Source organism: Mobula birostris, chromosome 3 (genome assembly GCF_030028105.1).
Source record: "Mobula birostris isolate sMobBir1 chromosome 3, sMobBir1.hap1, whole genome shotgun sequence".
Lineage (NCBI taxonomy): Eukaryota > Metazoa > Chordata > Chondrichthyes > Myliobatiformes > Myliobatidae > Mobula > Mobula birostris.
In genome coordinates this window covers 162,201,144-162,216,914 of record NC_092372.1, presented here as the reverse complement: position 1 = coordinate 162,216,914, position 15,771 = coordinate 162,201,144, and the positions used below count along the sequence as shown (strand labels likewise).

General features: G+C 40.9%; 1 protein-coding gene across 1 annotated transcript in view; it reads left to right on the top strand.

The window, feature by feature from the left end:
* LOC140195384 (cullin-1) overlaps positions 1-15,771 on the top strand; it is a 125,335-nt gene that overhangs the window by 82,917 nt on the left and 26,647 nt on the right. The window contains exons 10-16 of the mRNA XM_072253596.1: positions 895-1,002; positions 2,739-2,845; positions 6,796-6,844; positions 11,311-11,442; positions 13,749-13,866; positions 14,543-14,619; positions 14,727-14,858. Coding sequence (XP_072109697.1) covers positions 895-1,002; positions 2,739-2,845; positions 6,796-6,844; positions 11,311-11,442; positions 13,749-13,866; positions 14,543-14,619; positions 14,727-14,858 — 723 coding nt within the window. The remainder of the gene's footprint in view (positions 1-894; positions 1,003-2,738; positions 2,846-6,795; positions 6,845-11,310; positions 11,443-13,748; positions 13,867-14,542; positions 14,620-14,726; positions 14,859-15,771) is intronic.

Sequence of the window (15,771 nt, the reverse complement as noted above, 5' to 3'; positions counted from 1 at the left end):
GGTTGCACACCTCTTATTTAGATAGATAGATAATTTATTGACTGCAAACGAAATTACATTATCACAGTAGCATTACAAGTGCGCAGATAAACAAATATACTAATATTAGAAGTATGAAAGAATAATAAATAAGTTACCTCAAACAGTCTAACAGGAGGGTGTCATCACTTTCCCAGCTATAGTGCGTAATGGCCGAGGGTAAGAATGACCTCATATTGTACTCTCTGGAGCAGTGCACTTGTCTTGGTGTTGCCTACGAGCAATCATGCTGATTAGTTTAAATGTATATATCTTCTGCCCAAATTAGATTTGAGCTTAAAGCATAAAGTAGGTGATTCCTTTTTAAACAGTCCGTGCAGCTAACTTGTCACTTTGTCAAATGCCAGACTCCTCAAATATTGCTTCTTACTAGATGGAATTCAGAGTTGCTGATTTAACCACGGGATTGTGTACAACAAGTAGTGTCATTGCACATTTGCATTAATTTTCCCATGCCTATTAATTGTGTTGTGCACAGTGGCAGTAGAGCATGGAATTTCCATCAGAGTATGTTAAAATCAAATTTCCCATTCTGTGGGGCGACTGGAAAATGGGACTGGGCCAGGAGCAGGTGAGTGTGCTCCCACAGAATGAGCTACAGTACCACTCGCTGAATTGACTTCTGTGTAGGTGGATGCGCTGCCAACTTCCCATTCCATCTCTACACTACCTGTCTCCATACAATGGCCTGGGTTATCAGACTTTTAGTCCTTTGGAGTCTTGTTCCAAATGAACTGTTATGGAGCCTTGTTTTTAAAGAAGCTGTTCACATCAATGAATAAGTTTTAGACTGGGCCTTTCAGGTTTGATTGACTATGTTCACATTATTCATGTTTTTATTATATTTTGACTCAGGATCCCAAGATGTATGTACAGACAATTCTGGATGTTCATAAGAAGTATAATGCATTAGTGATGTCAGCTTTCAACAATGATGCTGGTTTTGTGGCTGCTTTAGATAAGGTGAGGCAGTTATTTTATTGCAATAACATCTAATAAAACAGTGTTTCCATTCATAATGTTAGCAGAGTTAGGGTAAGGGCAAAATTCAAATAGAAAATGCTAGTTAGATGATATCTGTACTGTTTTTCTCTGTGCCTTGTGGTGCATTGGGCAGCAACCTTGCCATTTCTTTAGCATTTTTCTGTCTTTACAAGGCGAGCTCAGTGCTCAACTCAGCACTGATAGAAAGGAACGCCAGCAGGCAAGGAGCCAGCCGGATTCAAACCCAGGATCATTCGCCTCGAAATCCCGTGCGGGTGCTGCTACACAACCAGCTGGCTAATCTGTGGTGGGGAAACTGAATTAATGAACTACATGAAAAACTGAAATGTTAACATCTTCTGTAGAAGGATGCTACCTATTTCTAGCATTTAGTGTATTAATTTCAGATTTACAGCACTTAAGTTATTGCTTTTGTTGCTAAGTGAAGAATGTTGATGGGGTGACATGACGTGGGGAGCATGCTAGAAAATGATGGAACAAAAAGAAACATTTGTAAAAAGACAACTTGGTTCCTTAATTCCAACTCCTATTCCCCTTAATGCTAAAGTTGAAGAGAGCTGTGGAGTCTGGTAATGCTTTCAGGGTTGCAATTGAAGTAGTAATTGAATTTTATTTTAACTGAAGATTTCTACTTGTTTTATTAGCTCAGGTCACTACATCTAAGCTGGTGTTCAATTTGTAAACTTGGCGGAGTTTGTCAGTACTCTCCTTTTAATTGGTACCACTGATGAAAATAAAACACTTCTAGGGTCAGGAACCATTCTATCAGGGTAATAATAACGTGCATTATTCTGTAAAATAAGTTCTGCTATAGAACTAATAGAATGATATACTGTGCCCGATATTTAAGTGAATTTGGCTACTGATGACATATCTTGGTCCCTTATCCAACTAATTTCTTCTTTCTAAATATATAAAAAATGAAAATTATCATAGAAACATATCACTTGCCAATTTGCGGGGTGCAGATCACCATAAAATGTCTGATATGGAATATATCCTGTGCATTGGATCAGGTGTTAGTATCATGGATGTTTTATGCTGTGGTAGCCTTCATCTTAAAAACATTCCTTTCCAGGTACTGATGGTTCTGTAGCAGGTGGTGCAAAATGGTATTGTGCAACTTGGGTATGCATTGTCATGCCCAGGTATTGTTGGGTACATGAGTTAATTATGCATCATATTTGCCACAATATTTATACTTATTCATTTCAAAGTGGCTGGATTGAGGAAGAAGGGGGAAATTGAAAATTTCAAGTTTATTCAGAGTAGAATTTTGTTGGTAAAGGTATCAAAGGATGGGAAACAAACAATAAATGGAGGTGATTTATAGCCTGATACCAGCATTGCTCCCTAAAAATGATAAAAGGATGTTCGGACTTGCTTGAGGTTCCTGAGTTAGTCAGTAATCTAAGTTTTCATTTAATAAATTAGAATAGAATGGAAGCGTGCCAGAATCAAATTCTAAAATAATGACTTTGGTTGTTGAAAGGGAACCTTTTGTTTATATCCTGGCAGATTGCTAAAAAGTTGAAGATGCGTAGTACAATAGATGAGAATTGAAGTAAAAATGTTAAATATCGAGATTTGGAACTGTCATCTGGTACTTGATAATATTTTAGTTGAAGTGGTAAACATCCAGCAGCCATTTTGACAGAGGTATTGAAAATTCTATTTTTTTGGTGTAATTGCAGGCTTGTGGCCGTTTCATAAATAATAATGCAGTCACAAAAATGGCTCAGTCATCAAGTAAATCTCCAGAATTATTGGCACGATACTGTGACTCTCTACTGAAGAAAAGGTGAGAATTTGGGAAAGTGAACCAGTCATTGCAAGATTTCTACCTTGTCTGAAATTGAGTTTCATACTTGCCCATGAACTAAAGAAAAGTAAGGAAGATTTTTGTTTGGAAGTATGTTTCCTCATCCTCCGTCCCCCACACTCAAAATTAAGTTGTACAGCATAGATGTGGGCTCTTTAGTTCACTATGCTAGCCAAATTACCTAACTGTACTACTCCCATTCACCAGAACTTGAAACATAGCCTTCTATTCCTTTGATACTTAAAAGTACTTGTCCAGACACTTTTAAAATGTTGTGAGAGAACTGGCCTCTTCCAACAGCACAGGCAATATGTTCCAGATTGTAGCTGTCCTCCAGGGAAAGAAATTTTTCCTCAGATCTCCTGTAACTTGCCTTAAACCTGTGCACCCTCAATTTTTGATTTCTCCATTTTGTGGAAACATTTCTCTTTCTCCATCTTGTGTACAAATCTTATTATTTTGTTTACCTCTCAAATCTCCACTTCAGGAAACAAACAATCTTATCCAGTCTCAACAATTAACTTGGCTTGGCTCCCGGTGGAAGACTGTGTTCTGGACACAGTTAGAAGCAGTAGCATCATCTTGAGCAAAGTCTTCCACTCAAAGCCCCAGGATGAGTGCCTTACAAGCTTTGAGCAGACAAAGATCTGCCCCAGTCTGTTTAAATGATGTTTGTTGAAAATTAGGTACAGGCAAAAATATAAAAAACTGTTGCATACAAGCAACACGGGAGATCATTCCATTCACTTTTTGACCAAGCTTTAAGAAAGAACTACATGTTTCTTTCCACCCTGATTCTTCCTTTAAAATTCGAAACCTTCATCTGAATATATGAGTGATAACTTTTTCTGAAGATTACCAGAGAATTTATGACAACTACTCTTTCAAGCAAAGCAAATTGGCAAAACGTCTCCCACTTGTAATGGTTGCAAATATCAATAGGTACATTTAATGTCAGAGAAATGTATACAATATACATCCTCAAATTCTTTTTCTTCGCAAACATCCACAAAAACAGAGTGCTCCAAAGAATGAATAACAGTTAAACGTTAGAACCCCAAAGACCCTATCTCCCCCCCCACACATAAGCAGCAGCAAAGCAACAGCCCCCCTCCTCCACCAGCAAAAAAGCAATGGCGCCCCCCCTCCCACCCACCGAGCACTCACGTGTGCAGCAAAGTATCAATAAAGACACAGACTAGCAGTACCCCAAAGACTATTTGTTCACCCGGAATTCAACATACCACAGGCTCTCTGTGTCTCTCCCTAATAGGGGAAAAAGAGGTGTCCCCATTTCACAGTGAGAGGGGAGACATAACAAAGCAACTTGCTGATTTATGGTGTTAAAAGGCTGTTGCTTCACTTTTTCCAAGCTCTGTGCTCAAAGAACTCGGGTCACTGGGCACACAGCCAGTAGCCAGCTCGCTGCTTACGATCTTCCATTTCCCAAGAGGCATCAGGCAGCGGAACCAGTTTTGAATCCACTTGTCTCTAGAGCCACGAAAATCTGGCACCATAAAGGCACGCTAGTCTTCCAGGTCGTATCCTTGGCATATCGAAAAGTGGCCAGTCGTGAGGCCTTGAGAGTGAGTCCTATTTCCGCAAAGAACCAAAGTCAGCAGGTAACTCAAAAGAACCATGAAAAGGGAAAAAAAGAGATATCAAAGATAATGATAGAGCCGTTTTCAAGGATGCAAGCGAAGGAGTTGCTGTTAGTCGCCATCATTCTCCTAAGCTCCGTCTTTTCTTCAGTTACTTCTGGAATTTATTTCTTAAGTGAAAATAATTTCTCCTTCTGGTGTGATCAGCACCCCCCCCCCACATAGTTTTGTGCAATTCTATTGAAACTTTCCTTATTTTGTAATAATAGATATATGGTTCTTTCTTGAGTGGCATCACATTCACATTTGTTCTAAGAACAACTGTCAATTTAATCGACACCCAAGTATCTTTCACATTCTCAGATTGTTAGTCTGAGAGTGGAACATGAATCTATGTTTATGTTTGTGAGGTAAAATTGATAACATCAAACTGGATTTAATATGTAAAGCAACACACATCAAAGTTGCTAGTGAACGCAGCAGGCCAGGCTGCATCTCTAGGAAGAGGTACAGTCGACGTTTCGGGCCGAGACCCTTCATCAGGACTGACTGAAGGAAGAGTTAGTAAGAGATTTGAAAGTGGGAGGGGGAGATCCAAAATGATAGGAGAAGACAGGAGAGGGAGGGATGGAGCCAAGAGCTGGACAGTTGATTGGCAAAGGGATATGAGAGGATCATGGGACAGGAGGCCCAGGGAGAAGGAAAAGGGGGGAGGGGGGAACCCAGAGGGTGGGCAAGGGGTATAGTCAGAGGGACAGAGGGAGAAAAAGGAGAGTGAGAGAAAGAATGTGTGTATAAAAACAAATAACGGATGGGGTGCGAGGGGGGAGGTGGGGCATTAGCAGAAGTTAGAGAAGTGGATGTTCATGCCATCAGGTTGGAGGCTACCCAGACAGAATATAAGGTGTTGTTCCTCCAACCTGAGTGTGGCTTCATCTTGACAGTAGAGGAGGCCGTGGATAGACATGCCAGAATGAGAATGGGATGTGGAATTAAAATGTGTGGCCACTGGGAGATCCTGCTTTCTCTGGCGGACAGAGCGTAGGTGTTCAGCAAAACGGTCTCCCAGTCTGCGTTGGGTCTCGCCAATACATAGAAGGCCACATCGGGAGCACCGGACGCAGTATATCACCCCAGCCGACTCACAGGTGAAGTGTCGCCTCACCTGGAAGGACTGTCTGGAGCCCTGAATGGTGGTAAGAGAGGAAGTGTAAGGGCATGTGTAGCACTTGTTCCGCTTACAAGGATAAGTGCCAGGAGGGAGATCAGTGGGGAGGGATGGGGGGGCCGGGACGAATGGACAAGGGAGTCACGTAGGGAGCGATCCCTGTGGAAAGCCGGGGGATGGGGGAGGGAAAGATGTGCTTAATGGTGGGATCCCGTTGGAGGTGGCGGAAGTTACGGAGAATAATATGTTGGACCTGGAGGCTGGTGGGGTGGTAGGTGAGTACCAGGGGAACCCTATTCCTAGTGGGGTCGCGGGAGGATGGAGTGAGAGCAGATGTGCGTGAAATGGGGGAGATGCGTTTGAGAGCAGAGTTGATGGTGGAGGAGGGGAAGCCCCTTTCTTTTTAAAAAAAAAAGGAGGATATCTCCCTCGTCCTGGAATGAAAAGCCTCATCCTGAGAGCAGATGCGGCGGAGACGGAGGAATTGCGAGAAGGGGATGGAATCAGTTTAGCTGCTAGGGTGTGAGTTCAGAATCACTGGTGAACTACTCTGTTAACTACAAGCACCACTATGTTCAAAACTGTCTGCTTTGAGGACTAGGATAGAGGAATAGCCCATTAGTACTTCCTGTTCAGTTTATAGTTCCTCATATAATTCTACTGTTTTAAATATGCTTTTAATTGGATCTGAACTTTCTGCAGAGATGATCCATAATTCCCTCCTGTCCAGAGTCCTGCTGATCCCAAATGCAACTGGGCCATAAAGTGAAAGAACTTGCTGTTCCTGCCTAGTACAGGTTCTAACAGGCTGATTGCCCTTTGCACATGTTGAAGAATTACATTAAAGTTTATGCTCCACCATTGGATTCCAGGGAGAGCAATACTGGAATACAGTCAGGAAAATCTCAGCATGAATGGCAGACTAAGGACTGGCACAATGAAATTCTCACTGGATAGCACTTTTGTGGCACAATGCTGCAGAACTGGCAACATTTCCCAAAATGTTCCAGCACATTATCTTGACATAGAGGAACAATAAAATCATCACTCCTTGGGAATGTATTTTTGATTCTTGTTGTGCTTCAAGGTTCGTAAGATCTGCGGTTATAACTTTTGTGGTGTATTGATTTAATGATGGCAGCTAAATTTGTGCTTTGCAGCTCCAAGAATCCTGAAGAAGCTGAGCTTGAAGACACACTTAATCAAGTGGTGAGTACCTTAGATGGCCAAGATAGTATTATCAGTCGTATTATCAGTTAATGTATCTATATTACAACTAGTGAACAAAGTTATTTTTTTCATTTTTAACAAAATATTTAATGTTTTCCACTTAGTTTTTTGACAGACTAAGTTGTTCATTGGGTGTAATATCATGCCTATAAGCAAGATCAAAATAACCTTAAGCGTTGACTATTAAAACATAAATAATATTTCTGTCACAGAATTACAGGCAACAGTGTCAAACCACCTCCCTATAACATTAAGTAACTTGCCATGACTGAATCATTCACTGGGAGGCCTGGGAATTACAGTTAAACCAGTAATTCTCTAGGCAGACAACACATACTTACCAGAGCAGATCAAAGATTGATTGTTCTACAAGTGGATTATATCACAACCCTGAGCTCTCTACACTCAGTAGAGCAGATCGGGAATACTGGAATGCTCTCCATTTACCTTCAGTGGTCCATCAGCAGCATTTCATCGCGATCCTAAACAGAACTGCTTCACTGGCATTCCCTCCATCACTTTAAACATTCCTCCCTTTCTTCCACTCTTAGTTCTGATACTGTGAGGGGTTTGTGGAGGATTGTTCCATGAAGATCAAAACCACTTAATCTGGCACTTTCATTAGATCACTGGAAAAAAAACTTTTAATGTTCCCTTGATAATCTACATAATTGGCACCTTTCTCTAGGTTACCTTCTGTTTCATCTGTTGCACTCTAGGTTTTGTATTGTCTGAGATACATCTCCTGTGCCTCAACCTTATTTCCACCAAACTCTGACCACCCAGTATTTTTCATGTGCCAATATCTTTATCCTCCATACTTAACCTGCGGATTCTGCAGTTCACCTCATGACTTGGTTTTCCAGTTGTCTTTGCATTGTCTGCAGACTTAGATATGTTATACACAAAATAATCTGCAGATGCTGGGGTCAAAGCAACACTCACAACACGCTGGAGCAACTCAGCAGGTCAGGCAGCATCCGTGGAAAAGATCGATCGATGTTTCGGGCCGGAACCCTTCGTCAGGACTGTAGAGGAAAGGGGCAGAGGCCCTATAAAGAAGGTGGGGGGAGGGTGGGAAGGAGAAGGCTGGTAGGTTCCAGGTGAAAAACCAGTAAGGGGAAAGATAAAGGGATGAGGGAAGGGAAGCAGGGAGGTGATAGGCAGGAAAGGTGAAGAAAGAATAGGGGAAAGCACAATGGGTAGTAGAAGGAGGCGGAACCAAGAGGGAGGTGGTAGGCAGCTGGGGGAGGGGGCAGAGTGACATAGGGATAGGGGAAGGAAGGGGGACGGAATTACCGGAAGTTGGAGTGTTCTATGTTCATACCAAGGGGCTGGAGACTACCTGGACGGTATATGAGGTGTTGCTCCTCCAACCTGAGTTTAGCCTCATCATGGCAGTAGAGGAGGCCCTGTATGGACATATCTGAATGGGAGTGGGAAGCAGAGTTGAAGTGGGTGGCTACTGGGAGATCTTGTCTGTTTTGGCGGACGGAGCGGAGGTGCTCGACGAAGGCGGTCCCCCAAGCTGCATCGGATTTCACCGATGCAGAGGAGGCCGCACCGGGAGCACCGGATGCAATAGATGACCACCATTCAGGGCCCAAACAGGCCTTGCAAGTGAGGCAACACTTCACTTGTGAGTCTGTTGGTTTACTGATGTCTGCTATACGCCCACGGACTCTCTCAGCTATCTGGACTATTCCTCTTCCTACCCTGTTACTTGCAAAAATGCCATCCCCTTCTCTCAATTCCTCCATCTCCGCTGCATCTGTTCTTAGAATGAGGCTTTTCATTCCAGGACAAAGGAGATGTCTTCCTTTTTTAAAGAAAGGGGCTTCCCTTCCTCCACCATTAACTCTGCCCTCAAACGCATCTCTCCCATTTCACGCGCATCTGCGCTCACCCCATCCTCCCGCCACCCCACTAGGGATAGGGTTCCTCTTATCCTCACCTACCACCCCACCAGCCTCCATGTCCAACAAATAATTCTCTGTAATTTCCACCATCTCCAACAGGATCCCACCACCAAACACATCTTTCCCTCTCCCCCGCCCCCCACTTTCTGCAGGAAGCGCTCCCTACGCGATTCCCTTGTCCATTCGTTCCCCCCCCCCATCCCTTCCCACCGATTTCTCTTCTGGCACTTATCCTTGTAAGCGGAACAAGTGCTACACCTGCCCTGACACTTCCTCCTTCACTGCCGTTCAGGGCCCCAGACAGTCCTTCCAGGTGAGGCAACACTTCACCTGTGAGTCTGCTCGTGTGATATACTGCGTCCCGTGCTCTCGAGTGGCCTTTTATATATTGGTGATACCTGACGCAGATTGGGAAACTGCTTTGGTGAACACCTACGCTATGTCCACCAGAGGAAGCAGGATCTGCCAGTGGTCACACATTTTAATTCCACCTCCCATTCCCATCCTGATGTGTCAATCCATGGCCTCCTCTGCTGCCGAGATGAAGCCACACTCAGATTGGAGGAACAACACCTTATATTCCGTCTGGGTAGCCTCCAACCTGATGGCATGAACACTGATTTCTCTAACGTCTATTAATGCCCCTCCTCCCCTTCTTGCCCCATCCCTAATTTATTATTTACAATTTTTTCTTCTCTCTCTTCCCCTCTCACAATAACTCCTTGCCTGTTCTCCATCTTCCTCTGGTGCTCCCCTCCCCCTTTTTTTTCCAAGGCTTTCTGTTCCATGATACTCCCTCTTCTCCAGCCTTGTATCCCTTTTGCCAATCAACTTCCCAGCTCTTGGCTTCATCCCTCCCCCTCCTGTCTTCTCCTATCATTTTGGATCTCCCCCTCCCCCTCCCACTTTTAAATCTCTTACTGCCTCTTTTTTCCATTAGTCCTGATGAAGGGTCTCGACCCGAAACGTCAACTGTACTTCTTCCTATAGATGCTGCCTTTCCTGTAGCTGTTGATTAGACCTGTCCAGCGGCGAGGAGGAATTTTAGACAATTCCTCCAAACAAAACCATTATAGTTCGTCAATATATCTGGGATGGCTTGCATGAACAGACCTCTTCAGGTTAAGCCACAGATTCACAATTGGGTTAAGATCTGGACTCTGGCTTGGCCATTCCAAAACACAAATTTTCTTCTTTAAACCATGCTATTGTTAATTCACTCTTGCATTTTGGACTATTGCATTATCTAATTTTTGTTAAGATGCGGGTGACAGACTGCTACCCTGTGAAATGTCTTAATATAATTTTAAATTCCTTGTTCCATCAACGATTGCAAGCTGTCCAGGCCTGAAGGCAGCAAAGCAGCCCCAAGCCATGATGCTCCTTCCACTGTGCTTCACAGTTAGAATGAATTTTGGTGTTGATGTGCAGTGCCCATCTTCCTCCAAACATAGCGATGTGCATTTCTGCCAAAATGTTCAGCTTTTGTCTCATCTCTCCACAAAACACTGTCCCAGAAGCATTGTGATGCACCCAGGTGGTCTTTTGCAAATTCGATGTGCAAAAATGCTTTTTTTTTTTGGCGAGCAATGATTTCTTCTGTGGTGTCCTTCCATGAACACAATTCTTGTTCAGTGTTCTTCTTATAGTGGACACGTGAACAAAGACTTCAGCACTCAGGTCTTTTAGAAGTACTTCTGTACCCTTTTCCGGCTTCATGCATCTCTACAATTCTTCTTCTAAGGTCCTCTGAAAGTTGTTTTGATCGAGGCATGGTGACATAAATAGATCTTTCTTGAGAAGAACAGGCTCTGTCGGTAATCTGACTTAGTGTGTCTTTTTTATAGGCAGAGCACCTCCAGTCTCATCTCATTGAATCCAAAGAGCTTTTGTGGAAGGCATTATCCCAGAGTTTCACATACTCTTTTAACCAAGACTGATTGTTTAAATGGTGTATTCAGTATTGATGAGAAGAAGTAGAATTGTTTGTGTGTTATTAATTTAGGCAGATTGCATTTGTCTAATATTGTGTCTTAGATGAAGATCAGACCACATTTTATGAGCAATTAATACAGAAATTGCAAAGGGTTCACAAACTTTTTCTTGCAGATCAGTCTGCTGATCTTTGATTTTGATACTTTATTTCGTACATAGCTGGGTGGAGTGGAATACTTGATGCATTGTTGTGTACCCAGTGGGGCACTGGAGCTTTAAAAAATTTTAATATAAAGAAATTCAATCATTTGGATACTAAGGGCTTATTTTGTTATTGCCAAGGCCAGATTATGGCAGGTGGGAACAATGACGGAGCAAGACGAACTGAGGATGAGGATGGGGATAGGGATGGTGGAAGGTGTTGGAATAAATGAGTCTTGAAGGAAATGAGAAAGCACCAAAATCAAATCGATGACACACTTTTCTGATTAGGAAATTGACAGATTTTGCATCTGTCAAATGTCTATAAATATGGATATAAATATGCTTTCATTTTTATAAGAAGCATTGATTGAATTGGTCAATTTTCAGATGGTGGTATTTAAGTATATTGAAGACAAAGATGTGTTTCAAAAGTTCTATGCCAAGATGTTAGCTAAGAGATTGGTTCATCAGAACAGTGCAAGTGACGATGCAGAAGCGAGCATGATCTCCAAACTAAAGGTCAGTTCAGTTTTCTTTAAGCTTTATTTTTCCATTTGTGTTCTTGCTAATTTTAAGATTGAAAATTAGAATGTTCTTGATTTGTTTCACTTTCACAGCAAGCACTGAAGTTATCAGTGGAGCTTCATCAGCTTTTTTGTCATTAATATTAGGACAATTGAGTTGATAATTTAGAATTGATGTGTAAAGCCTTGTCTTGCCCAAATTCATGATGCAAGTGCTTCTGACAGTGTCTTATTTTCATGTTGCTCTGAAAAATTACTGAGTCAGTGGCACAGTTTTGATGTTCTGACAATGAAATTGACCAGGGTTTTGCTGAATGAAGTCAGGTGCCTGAGCTTATTGCTGAAGCATATCAACTGTAAAATTGTCCTTAACCAGAATGTCAAGACCAATGAGATTTTCTGCAAAGCAACTCTGGCATATGGGCAGGCTTCCCATTAATCTTTCGTCAGCTCTGACAGCAAAAGCACTCCCATGTTTGTCATATCTCTTAACTGTCCAGGTGTTTTTGTGTCTCTGAATGCTTTGAAGTTGGGAAACATTTTAGAGCTATTAAATATAAAGGTATTTTAAAAAAATTAAAGCTTTAACCAAAGTAAAAAAAAGAAAGCTAAAGCACCTAAAGTATTTAAATAATTAAAGACATTATTGCAAACACAAATAATTAAAGAAAAAGTAACTTGCCTTATGTGCTACCTTCATGTAGATGTAAAATCTTCATTTGTGGGTGAATAGGTTTGTAGATTGTGAATGGGTTTAACCCAGAACAAAATCTGAGGCTACGTCTACACTACGCCGGATAATTTTGAAAACGCCGGTTTCGACAGGCGTCCACACTAAGCGTTTTTCAAAGTATCTCCGTCCACATTAGGCAGATATTTGGGCGAATCTCCTCCTACTGGGCATGCGCAGGGCACACAGAAAACAAGCGAAGAGGAAACAATATACTTGGTGCGCGTTTGTCCACTTACAGAGTAGAAAAACTTAAAAGGAATTGCTCTTGGCTGTCGCGCAGGAGGACTTGAAACATAAAAAAAACAAATACTGAAGTGTATGGAGGCAACCGACAGGGAATTTACGGACAGTATGACCCGGCTGACAACGAACATTGAAAAACTGACTGTTGCATTAATAAAGCACCTTGTTAAATGTATAAAATATGACTGCGTCAGTGTTATCTTGTATTTCCATACAATGTTACATTAGGCTGTTACGCATCTATTTTCAGAGAAGTACTTGCATAAATAGGTAAACCACCTTGGTTCTTGATTCTTGATCCTCCCAAACATTCCGCATGGAATTGAAGCTGGAGGTGGTGGAGGGTGTTTTCTGTCCTTACCTTCATACAAGCAAGGACAGAAAACAGGGCTAAGTGAGTATACTTATTTATTCAGTAACCTATGGGTCGAAGTATTTGGTGAGTACATTTCCAACTCTCCTGGCTTCAGTCTCGTTGCCATCTGTTCTGAAATTGTTAGGTTCTGCGAAGCGCAGAATCAAATATCGCTGTGATGATTATGCACTCTAAACAATAAAGTAGTAATAATAAGGATAAGAATAATAAGAAGAAAACAATGAAATACCGCGCTGCCGCCATCTGTTCCGGCACGTCATGACAGCGGTTTTAAAAAGCTCCGGTTACCCCGTACACACTGCAACGGATATTAGGTGTTTTCAGATTTATTCACTCTGGAGACCATTTCTGAAAATCTCCGTTTTCGGGGGCTAAAAACGCCGGTTCAGTGTGGACAGAGGGTCAAAACAAAGAGAAAAGGCTTTGTTTTCAAAATTATCCGGCGTAGTGTGGACGTAGCCTCAGAGTAGATTTCCAGCGTGGACTCCATGAGTAAAGCAGGAGCTGCAAGCAAACCAAGACCAGCATGTTTAAGATCTCCAGTTTTTGTCAGGAGTCACAAACTTGAAGAATAAATGCTGACAATTCCATGCAGAGATGCTGGCAAAGCCTAGTAAAATCTGAGCTGTGTGTTCAGTGAACACTTGAACTACTTGCTGACTTGGGAGTTGCTTTGAAATACACTGACACGTGATAATTTTTTTGATTGCCTCTTTCATGGCACAATCTTTTGGCTGAGGGGTTTATCATTGCTGTTGGCACTTTTTCTTATTTACAGTTTTGTAGCATGTATTTAATTGCAGTGTAAAATTTGATTAGTGTTACTGTTCGACAGATTTTGTAGAATTATAATATAAATAGGATTGCCCAGAAAATATTTATTGAATGGTGTATCTGAACACTAGGATTAATTAAAATTACCTGATTATTTGTTTCCTTTCTATTTAAGCAAGCCTGTGGCTTTGAGTATACCTCTAAGCTACAGCGAATGTTTCAGGATATTGGTGTGAGCAAAGACTTGAATGAACAATTCAAAAAACATTTGTCTAATTCAGAACCACTTGATTGTAAGTATATGTTGTGGGTAATAATCTGTGAAGTTTGTTCAGTACACAGAATGTTTATGTAGTCTCATTTTACAGCTGACCCTCTCCACGTTACAGCAGTTTGGGTAACGGAAATTTTTTCTCATAGAAATTGCAGACTAAAACAGATTAAATACTTGTTCCTATAAAAGTAGTCTGAAAGAAAAATAAATAAAAATTTTTTCGGTATGCATTTCTTGGCACATGTGTAGATGACGTACATGGCTTTGCATTACAGAAGATCACAAAGACTGTTTTCTGGTAATATACTCTCCCTCCCCCAATAATACAGAAATGAAGGCGTAACAAGGTCAAAATATAAAGGTCAAACTTTCATTCCAAATTCAGAACTTTTATTAAGAAATGTGCAGGTAGGGAAATAGTAATGTGGGAACATTTCAATTTGTTTCAGAAATCTTCATATCTACAGTTTAGCAGAATTTTTAAATGGATAGAATCTGCTTGTGGATTATTGCCACTTTTAAAACTTCAACAAATGTTATTTCATTTAAAAAATTTTTAGCATCTGTATTGCACCTACATAAATCTAGGGCCTACATATTTGAGGTTTATTTCCTTGTGATTTTGCTATCTTTCTTCAACTTGGTTGTAGTTTAATGTTTTAATTCAATGTTTTTGTCTTTTTGTTCCCCTTCAGTGGATTTCAGTATTCAGGTTTTAAGCTCCGGCTCTTGGCCATTTCAGCAGTCTTGTACATTTGCACTTCCGTCTGAGGTAAATTTGATTTTTCTTTGTTGGCTTATTTTGCGTTATTGTGTTTTATAAACAATAGTAAGAATTAATAAAATTATCAAATAAATGCTAGCTTTGTGTTATTGCAGTTGGAAAGGAGTTACCAGAGGTTCACAGCATTCTATGCCAGTCGGCACAGTGGTCGGAAATTGACCTGGCTCTACCAGTTGTCTAAAGGAGAGCTAGTCACAAACTGCTTTAAGAATCGATATACTTTACAGGTGAGGTGTGAGAAATAGTTTTAAGTAACAATGACAAGTGTTGAGTATTGGCACAAAATTTATTTTGCACTAGCTAGGAAAAAAGATTCAAGTGAGCTAATTTCAAAGATGTTGTAATTCCTATAATTTCTTTTTCAGAATGGAAATGTTCAAATGAGGTGTATAATGCATCTTCCTGTAGAGAAAGGAGGCTCTTAGGTTGACAGGGCGTGTTATTTTTTCTTACATTTAACTAACTCTGATGACAAGACCATAGAGGGCAATTTCCAAAATTGTGATTGTTAGCAGTTTGTTGGACAGAAGCCTGTTTACACACAAACAAAATATTTTCCAGAATAATGCCTGTCTTCCTTTCTTTTTGAAAGTCTTTACTTATCATGTCCTTCCAATCAGTCTCAATAAATATAAAAGAAAAATATATCAAATTCTGGATATTTGAAATAAAAACCAAGTGGTCAAGCAGCATTGTGGAGCAAAAAACAAATGGAAGATTGTTGGTATGGAATGTTGACTCTTGTTTCTTGCTGTACAGGTGTTGCCTAGCATGCTATTTTTAGCATTTCACTTATTTCAGTAAACATATTGCTCTTTTGAATGTTTTACTATTGGGCTTATTAAACTCTTCAGCCATGAATATGGACCTACTAAACCAAACATACTGTGTATCATCTGTGTTGCTACTGTAAATATCGGTTTGCCTGCTCCATCAGTATTAGCAGAAAGTCGATCTTTTGTTAGAATACACTGATTCAACAGTTCCTTTGGATAGTGTTTCTTAAGTAAATGAATCTGCAATTAGAAAATGAGACTTGTTGCTTTGTGTGCCATGTATATCCTTCTCAAGATTACCTTTGTATTACAAATAATCCAATTAATTTCACTGGAATTTACTGGCATGAAGTTTTGAACAGAT